General features: G+C 36.3%; 2 protein-coding genes across 2 annotated transcripts; one reads left to right on the top strand and one right to left on the bottom strand.

The window, feature by feature from the left end:
- Positions 1–343: 343 nt before the first annotated feature.
- On the top strand, positions 344–7927 carry LOC125504710 (homeobox protein orthopedia-like; the record flags this gene model as incomplete). Its single annotated transcript, XM_048667091.1, has 3 exons — positions 344–557; positions 950–1105; positions 4595–7927. Coding segments are annotated over 3 exons (666 nt in total), but the record flags the coding sequence as incomplete, so codon positions are not given.
- A 234-nt stretch (positions 7928–8161) lies between these two features.
- LOC109533718 (kynurenine/alpha-aminoadipate aminotransferase, mitochondrial) lies at positions 8162–8810 on the bottom strand (the record flags this gene model as incomplete). The annotated part of the gene is given in 1 exon segment (XM_048667090.1): positions 8162–8810. A coding segment is annotated over 1 exon segment (430 nt), but the record flags the coding sequence as incomplete, so codon positions are not given.
- Between the last annotated feature and the right edge of the window lie 2276 nt (positions 8811–11086).

Below are 11086 nucleotides of genomic sequence, written 5' to 3'. Positions count from 1 at the left end.
CGGCCAATTTGGGTAAAAACTGAAATTTCGAAGCATCCGAGAAAAGACTATATTGTCGGTTGAATTCGTTGACTCGTGGAGGTCGTTGCTTATTCAAAAAGTCGCTTATTTCACACCTCGAAAAACCCGCAACCTGTTGCCGCCACACCACTTACCAATACCAGACAGTATACGTTATTCAGTAATAAAAATTACCGATTTACATAACAAACAATAGACAGAGAGTGTTGCAGCAGATAATGGAGCAAATAGAAACCATTTTATTGTGTTAATTAACCGAATGTTAGATAATAGACGGCGAAAAATCGAGCATCCAAGTGCCAGAATCAATAAAATCGATTGATTTGACCGGCAAATTGATGTTTTTTTTGTGGTAAAGGTTTGGTTCCAAAATCGTCGAGCCAAGTGGAAAAAGCGCAAGAAGACAACAAACGTATTCCGAACACCTGGAGCCCTTTTGCCCTCGCACGGTTTACCGCCCTTTGGGGCAATGGGGGAGAATTTATGCGGAAGAACCATGTTTGGCACCAGTGACTCTGGATGGGGAATGGCCACAGGTAAGCGACAGCAAGCTGCATTTTTTTCGGGCTGCCAGTGCCATTTTAGTGCCAAAACTCAAGTTTTGGCACTGAAACTCAAACACCGCCGCTAATCGGATAAATTTTCGATTCATTAGTGAAGAATGTATCGATAAGTAGACTGTAATGGCCAATTAGAGTCTTTATTTTAACTAACACTAATTCCAAGCGTCAATTTTCTGATGAGCTTTGTCAATATCGATTTTTTTAGTTTTTAGCGTAAAAATTTGCGTGATTTTTCCGGCAAAGTAACAGATTTTGGTCCTTCGAGCCGAATATCACTCAGTACATTTCAACACCCCTTGTGCTCCAACTATATCGAAAAACTCCAAGTTTCTTCAAATAAAATCAGCTTCAGTAACATGTTTCAGGTCTGTCCCAATTGGGTCAAGGTACAGTAACAATGGGCAGTTTTGGGCAAACTCTGGGCCAATTGAATCAAAGCAGTAGTTTAAGTTCGACGTTGCCGATAAGCAGCTCGACAGCCAGTACCGTTTACCAGGCCCACTATGGACTGAACTCCTTAGGTAAGTTGCCCCTTAAGAGGCTGATGATGTTCGGGCAGAGCGCAAGCGAAACGTTTGCCGGCAAAGTCAATGCCCATGGATAGAAAGTGGGCATTGCTGGTATGTAAACCGTGTTGTTTAAACGGGTTTAAGTATACATGAAAATAAGATCATAGCAAACAGGTTAATGGTAAAATCAGTTTGCTGTATCAATTAGAGCCCGCTAGGTGTATTTCGGTAGCAAACCACCGAGTCGTGTCTAATCACTGCTAATTACCTGTTTTATGTATCCTTCCTTAACCTCCCAGATCTGTGAAATAATACATAAGCTTGTTACTTCTGACCTGAAGTGTTAATATTCAAATGCTGCTAACCGGTTTGTCTGATGGAGAATGGATGGGCTTTGGTTTCACCTCAACCTTCCATGTAGATTCTGCATTTTCATTTACTAAAATTCTCTTCACCAGGACCGATAGTGGAGTTTTGAATGCAAAAAAATTTATTGTTGGCTTGAAAATTGCTACGTTTCGGGTGAAATGAAGGATCCCGCTTTTCCTTCTTATGATATCAGTTGTATTTCATCTTTATTTCGAAATTTGCCGTTTCTTCACTGGTGTTCTCACTTTACTTCCGTGTTATTTGAACATTTTATTGACATTTTTAGACACAATCAAATTTATTAAGTTTTTTGCTGATTATCTTGCTTATTTCTTACCAAAGCTTTAGATTGAAAATGTTCCTTTTCGGATAAATTTGAAGCATTGTTTTTATTTCTTCGGTGCCTTTCTAATACCGGGTTTTTTGGTAATTTCCGCTATTACTCGCTTTTTTTCGTTTGTTTATTATTGGGAAGTTTGTCATTAAAAAAACCTTTTTTTCTGTCTCACGTTAATTCGCTGTTATTTGAACATTTAATTTTTATTTTTTCGCGAATGAACTAATGTTCTATTTTACAAAAGTGTTGGTTTCAAAATAGTCTTTTTTTAATGATAAATTAATTCAAAGAATTTTCTTTGCTGCTTCCGTTCCTTTCCAAGGGTAATATTTATTTCCTTTGTTATTATTTGCCTTATTTCGTTTGCCTCTTTTTGGAACTTTTCATTTTTTCGCTTAATGAACCAAGGATTTTCCATTCGTTTGCTGTCTGATCAGCTTCTTGATTTCTTTCTTGCCAGATTATTCGCATAAAAATTGTACTTTTCGGATGAATTTGAAGAATTTTCCTTATTCTTTGGTATCTTTTGAACGATTGTATTTTTTCCTCCTGTATTGATTATTTCATTTAGTTTGTCCCTTTTTTAAAATTTGCCATTAAAACATCGTTTTTTCTGCACTTTTTTTCGTATGTTGATTCTCCGCTACCAAACCCAATGGTTTTGTATTTTTTGCTCACTCAGACCAGCTTGTTTATTTCTTCGATTAAAAATATTGAAAATGGCATTAAAAAAATGTTCTTTAATCGTTTGGTATCCTTCAAAAAAACGAATTTTTTTTCTAGCATTAATTGCTTTACTTCCTTTCAAAATTTGTCATTAAAAATCGTGTTTTCTTTACTTTTCTTCATATCTTACTTCACTGCTATTTGAACTTATTAAACCAAGGCTTTCCTATTTTCCGCTACTCATCTCTTGCTAATAAAAAAATTGAAAATTGTTTCTTTCTGCTTAAGTTGAAGATTTTTCTTGTTCCTTTGATGCTTTGAAATATTGAATGTTTTTAATCTGGCATTAATCGTTTCATTTCGCCTGTACTGTCGTTACTCCAGAAAAGTTGTTAAAAGTGTTCTTGAATTTTGTATTAAAGTTTGCTATTTTAGCTTTTCCCATTTATTTTTTAGTTTAATAAACCCGATTTTTTCATTTTTCTGCTTCTTCGGTTCTTTATTTTTTTCTTGCGAGTATCGCTGTGACTTTACTCTATCTTCGTTACTTATTTTCTGCAGATACACGAAATGACTGCTTTCAGCTCTTTTAGTGACAAACGCGAATTTACTAGAGATTTTCAAGTGCCTTCTGCAAATATGTGAAAAACTAAAGAAAATGATCGGAGTTGGCAAGTAAAAACAGCGAAAATTCCACCGAATTGAATTCAAACTCGTCAAAACTAATAATTCTATCAAGGTCAATAATAATAATCGGATTTTGGTATTTGATTCTTACATTTCGCATGAACCTTTTTAGGAAATTTGTTATTACCAAACGTGTTTGCTTCATTTCTGTTCATCACATCTTTCTCTTCCTTCACTCTATCATTCATCTCGACATTCATTTTGTTCAACTACAAAAAATTACTGCTTCAATTATACAAAAAACACGCATTGAATAGACTTTCGAAAATTATTACAATTGAGAAAAAAAAGAAACAAAGAAAATTCGGCTAAAATGAATTAAAACTGTTCTAAGCTTTAGAAAATGTAAAGCAAATTCTTTCAATAAACCTGATTTTTTTACTTTTGCTGTTTTGGATTTTCCTGTTTACTCCTTCAGACAAAAACACAAATTGAATAGAAAATTTCAAAAACTTTTTCAACTTTGAAGAGAACTGAGGAAAATTTACAAGAGAAAATAAAAATTATTGTGCCAAGCTACGTTTCAACTGTTTCAAACCAAAAAATACAAATCAAAGGCGAAAGGGAAAGAAAATTCCGAATAATTAATCATCATTGATAATTAATTAATGGCTTCAACATGGAAATTTTCGGGTGAACTAACGGATTTTATATGTTTCTTCGGTGTTTTTCTCTAGCTCGAAGTTTATTCCTTGGATGTTAATAATTTCAATTCGTTTGTCGTTTTTTTGGAAATTTTCCGTTAAAAATAGTTTTCCGTTACTTCATTTCTTACTTATCTGCGAATTGAACTTTTCATTTGCTTTTTCGAATTTTCGTTTGCTTATCTTTGTCATTTCCTTTCATATGCTGCACAAAATAATTGTTTTCAGCTGTTTTTCGAGTTTTTTTGTTTCAATTAATTGCAATGTTTTGATAAAACATTACGATTATCAATGATCCAAAACAATTTATTCAGTTTTTTCTTCATCTTTTGCCTTGAACTCGTCAACCGTTAATTGACAAGCTATGAGCGTCCTGCGTTCTAAAAAATTGCAAAACAAAGTCAAATGAGATGAAAAATCAGAGTAATTTATTCTAGATGATTATTGATATTCGGTCTTTTTCTTTCTATCTTGTCTCTTTGGAGCTCTTTATTGTAAAGTGATTGGATTCCAAGTCCTAAAAAAATGTCACGCAAAGGCAACACAGAAAGGAAAAATTTGTTCCGAAGCTTTGAGCAAAACCTGGGGGTTTGGTCAAAACATGACAATTAAACAATCAATTATCAATGATACTAAACGAATTATTCTGTCTTCGCTGGGTATTTTATAGCCTGCCCGGACTGAACTGGGAAAAAAATGAGGCTTACACATCCTCCATTAGCTGTTTCGTATTTATCGTGGAAAAGACACGAGTCCCAGCCAGAAACGTTGTTTACAAAATTGATTTATGCATTGCAGGTGATAGCATGATGACGTACTGTAATAACGGTGGCGGCGGCGGAGGCGGCGGCGGGGGCAATGTAGGAGGCGGTGGAGGAGGCGGCGGCTCTCCACCCCCGCAGATCTCGTGTTCGAACGCCGTCACTCCACCAGTGTCGTCAGGCGCCTCCCCAAGCGGAGGGGAGCAGGATGAGGAGGTTTGGCGTGGCCACAGTATTGCTGCGCTTCGACGTCGAGCTTCCGAACTTAATGCCGCTATCCCTTCTTACCTACAAATCAACTATGACACACACAATAATGCATCCGTTTATTAAATTTTTCCTTTGCAGCATTCCGGTTATTAATAAATAAAAATGATTCATGGTCAGATTGGTTGAAGAATCGCCTCTGTGCATGTTGGACGCGTAAGCAATGCCCATTCCCTCTCACTTTCTAACTGCAAATTCAACTTTCTATTCTAAGATTGTGCTCATTTTAAGTTCAATAAATGGGGAAAAGAAGACTTAAGTCTGTCCTCTAACTTCAAAGAACCGATTTTAATAGAATTTTGTTGCTCATTTTCTTCCGAAATAATTGTCTTTTTAATTGTTTTAAAATTCTGAAATTTTTTGCGATTCTAGAGTGCTAAAATACATTTTGCTACTGCGAAATTTTTTGCCAGGATTCTCCAAGGAACATTGACATTTGAGGCTATTTTTATTGGATTTCATAATTTGCCTTTGTATGACACACATTTTACTTTACATTGGGGTTAAATGGGAAAGTTAGTTTGCTGCTACCCGGTAGTGCTTAATTGCGTCTCGATAATAGAATTAAGCAAGAAAAAGCAGTCTGTGCCAAAATCGGAACATTTGACGGAAATTTGGAGGCTTTATTCGCGTTGGAAATTTCCGCTCCCGTAACAGTCTGTACAAAACCTCCGATTTTCCCCCTTGGTTGAGCGAGAAATATTTTTGTGGAACACTCAGTATATTTGCGCATGTAGTTCGTTCGTATGCAACGGCCGGTTAAGATTAATTTTCAAATTCGAACATTTTTTATACCGAAACTTTCCATCCGGTGAATCCATTGGAATTTCACGTTTAATTTTTTGCGTCGAAACGAAGCCCCCGACCAGGGAACCCTTTTTTTGCTAAAAATCTGGGCGCGCTAACAGATATTTATTTAGTGCAATTTGTCCGTTTGCAGCCTTCCGTTTATTAATAAATACAAATAATTTATGGTCACATTGGTGAAGGAACCATTTCTGTGCATGTTGTACGCGTAGCTTTCATTTTATCAGTTTAAATGTCTATTTTATTTTCATATTCACGTTCTAAACTGGCAAAAAGTTTGTTCTATAGAGGTATGAAAAGTTGCAGATTTTTTTTAATAGAAACGTCTTACAAGAATGTGGCCGTCGTATTAAAATCTGGCTTTATTTCGATGTAATGCGATGTTTTTCTACATCAATTTTAGTTTAAAAAAAAGACAAATTGATAGTTTTTTTATCACATCTAAGTCAATTGTGCTCATTTGAAGTCAAAGGAATAAGGAATAGAGGCTCGAGTCGCTCCTATATTTTCAAGAAACAAGAAAGCAAAAATGTGTTGAAATAACAGAAAATTATGCGAACCCAGAACGCTAAAGATCATTTTTCAACGGTGGATTTTTTGCCAGTATTTTCCGGAAAAAAATTATTTTTTTAGGCCATTTTAGTTGAATTTCATAATTTGTTTTTGTACGACACACATTTTACTTTACATGATGTTAAATGGGAAGGTGCGTTGTGTGTTGCCTGGATTGTGCTCAACTGGATCTTGATCTGTAAAATTCAGCGAAAAAACGTTGTCTGTGTAAAAATCGGCTCAATTGATGAGGATTTCAGGGTTTTTTTAACTTTTGAAATTCCGAACCCATAAGAACGCATTCCAAACTTTCGATTTTCCCCCTTGGCTCAGTGAAAGACGTTTTTGTGGAACACTCAATATCTTTGGGTCTGTAGTTTATTGGTATGCAACAACCAGTTAAGATAAATTTTCAAATTTTTTTTACCGAAACATATCCGATTAATTCGTTGGAATTTGACTCGAAAATCACGCACTAATTTTTATCGCGTGAACGAAACCTCCCATCAATAAAGTCATTCCTAATAAAAAATTTGCAGTCGCAGCCGGTTTCTAGACCAAAATCGCAGTATGTATGGTTTTCGAGGTAACGACAAAAACATTTAGTCTTTAAAAAAATTTGCAAATGAGCAGAGCTGAATGTATGCGATAGAGCTGAAAAAATGGATAATTAATATGAGAAATTCACTTGGCAGCGCTGGAAAAGTCCAAATAAATTAACTGCGCTATGGATTATGTTTTGAGAAATTTGGAAAATCAGACCTCAGTGTCTTTCTCACCAAAATTGCATGGGGTTTAAATAGGGATTTCCATTTAAAGCCCCGTTATCATCAAATCCATTGAAATAGACGATATATAATTTTTGGTGAATGAATTCACCCTGCTCGGCAGTACTTTAACGGTCTAAAAATCATAATTTTTGCTGCCAAAAGATTGCGAAAATGTGCCATCATCAAAGATCAAAGAAGAACCAAAGAGTTACTGGTTAGAATTTCCAAAATTTTGCTTCAAAAAATCTAATATCTTTTCTACAGTAAAAACAGCCAAAAATTGTGAACTCGTCAGTGCCAATGTGTATCAATTTTTTTATAATAACTTCGGTTTAACGGTTTTACATCTGCTTTATGCAAAAGATGCCCCGAGCCTAGAAAAAATTAATAATGAGAACAATCCCAGTTATTTTTCATAATTTTCGTTTTGAATCCACTGGGAATGGGTATGAAGTGAAAGTCTATGTTGTAATTGTGTTTTTCCAGTGTATAAATTACATAAAACCCCACACTACCCAATCAAAATCAAGACAATTCCTCTCTTGAATGTTCCGACTTTTCTGTATAGATGTAAATATTTTGATGGAATCAACCGAACTAGCGGTATTTTATATGCATGGTTTTCTAAAAAAATGTGCCCACTATTCAAGCTGAAACCATCATTATCTTACAGAACATTTTCTTAGAAACCCATTTCTAGACCTGTTGTATACGTATTATTATGCCATATTGGTTATAGAACTAAAGGAGAAAAAATTAACTAAACACACTGTATACATTCGTTTAACGTGAATGTGCTCTTTATGAAGTATACGATTTAAACTTAGTTTGTACAAATATTGCAATGATAGCTTATAGGGGCCCTAGATTATAGATATGTATGTATTTTATTATATTAAAAATTGATAGAGTTGTATCAAATGTGTTCTTTTAAGCGGACTTGTGGTAACAATAAAAAAACGTTTTGTAAACTATTTATTTGCTGTAGTTTTGTGGCTTAATATCAAGGAGGGATGCAATGGAGCACGAATAACGGCTTTACCTTCAATTAATTAGGTCAGTGGTGGTTTTTGCGCGTTTTTTTATTGTTTTGAAACTTTTGATTTGGTCAATATACGGTTTTTGTTTCAAACATGAGGCCACCTTAAAATATTCATTAGGAGCAATGAGCAGTTTTTGCACAGCCGATTACAGTAAAACACACAAAACCCAGTAAATTGCAGCCATTTATTTCATACAGGTTTATTCGTTACATCTACCCTATTCATAGGACCTACGTGTACTAGAAGACTACTCAGATGCATTGCTGTGCGAAGTCTTCATCTAGACGCCCCCAACTAGCCATGCTCCTTCCTTGCCCATTTCTGCCTGCGAGGGCCGGTGTATTTTATATACATGCTTCTTCAATGTTCAGGCTTCTGCATCAACTATCTAAGTATATTATTCTCCAAGCCATCCAGCTTCCTGCGAAGCAGCAAGTGTTCTTCCTTTATCAACTCGCCCAGTAGCTTCATGGCTTTGTCGATTTGCTTCAAGCTCGCTTTGCTGAAGGATGCCCGGATGTACTGGCACGCCTGAGTGGGATCGGCCATGAAAGCGTGTCCAGGCACAAAAGTGATGTTCTTCTTCAGCCCTCGGGTCATTAGCATGTCGTAGACATCGGCAACTCCATGCACTTTGATCCAGACGAACATTCCACCTGTGGGCACTGTCCATTCGCAGATGTTCTTTAGATGCTTGTCCATGGCCGCTATGGTGAAGTCACGTCGGGCTTGATAGTATCGTCTCACGTAGCTGAAGTGCGAAAGGAGACCATTGAAGCCCCAGGCAGAGATCAGATTGTCGAAGATAACCTGAAGCAGAAAATTGAGGCTGTGATTGACGTAGTCGCTTCGTTTCCTGGTAGAAACCACTAATTGCCGTTATCGCTATCAACACGAGGCATAAAAATGCTTCAACTGTAGCTGCGATTCCGGACTGAACTGCTTCAGCCCGTTTTAGCAGCCGCAAAGCCGATTGCGTTATTTTTTTTAACCACTAGGTCAACGTACAACTTCAAACGGATGTAGTCCAGCGTGCGAATTCGCTACATTTTGCAAGCCGAATTCGTTGTTTTTGTCATTGATAATGCGAATTGCGTTATATATTTTGCAAATTAATTTTATTGCTTCAACCCTGAGCAGTCTAATTACAATAGGTCAAGTTTTACAGTGTTTTGGCTGATAAACAGCCTCGAGTTGCCACTCGGGATTATCTAGCAAAAGTCCACTTTTAATATGATTCGATTGGTGTTGCCAGCGGCAGAAGCTTCAAACTTTTTTTGCATCATCAACCAGTTGATTCTTCCTCACTTTCAGTGCAGCAGTTCAAGACAGTTTGCTTTGGCCTCTTGTTCAGCCAGGCTTTAGTCCAGCTGATTACATGATTATTACGATGGGTCGCTTTTGATTGCTCAGACCTTATGGCTTTTTGCCACCAAATTTGCATAAAAACAGCGTGCAAGTCAGAAACTGTGCATTTTTGAAAAAACGCAAACCACCTTTTGTGCCCACCTGACTGTGGAATTGGCAGCTAATTTTGTTTGCAACAAAGCCATTGACGGGTGGCGTTTTTCCGTTCAGAAAGCATCAAATGTTGAATAAAACGCTAATTCCCTCGGACAATTTTTCAAATTATAAAAGATATCATCATAATGCCAAAAAACGCAAAAGAGCTTGTTTGTTCCCAACCCGATGCTGAATGTGAAAGTAATTTTTGTTTGGCGAAAAAACCATGGTGTGTACCGTTTGTATCGTCCAAAACAGCACTCGCCCACACGTGTTATGACTTGGGGCTCCTTTATATTTTTTTTGGGTAAACGGGTGCAATTTGTGCAAAAATGTAATTTAAAATTGGGGGAAAAGACATGGTTTTGGAAGTGTTCAGCAAATTTAAAAGGAGGAAGCAAAATATCGCCAGTCGCCAGCATCTCAAAAATCCTGTTTTTAGTAACCGAACTCAATTTTGATCACACTGTTTACTCTCATAACATAATCATATTGATATAGTGGATAAAAAAATTCGTTTTTTATCGCCCGGAAGCGAGCGGTAACTCAATGAATTTTTAGGAGTTGGCGTAGTGCCGCTCAAATGGCTTGGTGCGCCAACTCAAGGCACTAGCGCAACAACTCAGTTCCGTTGCTGGGAAAATGTAGATGACTTTTCCTTACTTGTTTTAGATTTATTTTAAAGGCCATTTATTAAGAATATTTTTTAAATGTCTTCAAATTTCACAGTTTTAGAACTCTTGGAAACTGGCGTTTCCTCAATTTTAGGTCAATATTTGTAAACGGCACTGCCTCTGAACAGAAAAACCGCGTTTTTACTAACGGTTTACTGCAAAATACTGGCCAACTGAACCATTTATGCAAAAAAATTAAGATATCGACTTTACAAGAAAACTCGTCGACTTTCTTTGGACTCAGATCTATTGCATGGAAAAACTGCATGACCTTTTTTAGGTGTTTGAACAAAGTAGTAAAACGTTACTTAGGAAAAATGTTGATGACCCTTTTTTATATGTGAAAATCCCAGTATCGAGTCTCGTAAATCTTTAATAAATGACTTGTAACTCATTAATCGATGAGTTATAACTCGATAACTCGGGGAGCGGCAACAAGTCAATAGCGCAACTCAACACAGTGTTACCCAGGCTCGCCGGACACGGCACTGGTACCAAAAGAAACATTGCAAAACTTTCATTATAAGAGAGTTTCATCCCTTTAATGCAAAAAACTTACAAAAGATGAATCTTTCTTAATTTTTCCTTTGGCACAAAAATGCTATTAAACCATGTCTTATGTATTTGTTGTGCTGACAACTGGAAAGAAACTAAAACATGCATTATTTCTGGGTTTTGTTCCAAAAATATTTGTACGAACTGAAAAAGCGAAAGTTTATAATCATTTATTTGGAAAAATCTTGGAAACTGGGGTTTCTTTACTTTCAGGTCAATATTTCAACATTGTCTCTAAGCAGAAAAACCGTGGTTTTCGTAAAGTTTTACTGTAAAATACTGGCAAATTGAATCTTTTATGCAAAAAAATTAAGAGATCGATTTTACGGGAAAACTCGTCGCCTTTCTTTGGGCTCAG

Source organism: Dendroctonus ponderosae, unplaced genomic scaffold (assembly GCF_020466585.1).
Source record: "Dendroctonus ponderosae isolate FM_Combo_2020 unplaced genomic scaffold, Dpon_F_20191213v2 Dpon_F_20191213_540, whole genome shotgun sequence".
Lineage (NCBI taxonomy): Eukaryota > Metazoa > Arthropoda > Insecta > Coleoptera > Curculionidae > Dendroctonus > Dendroctonus ponderosae.
The sequence above is the reverse complement of the archived record's forward strand: the minus strand, read 5'-3'. Positions and strand labels throughout refer to the sequence as shown.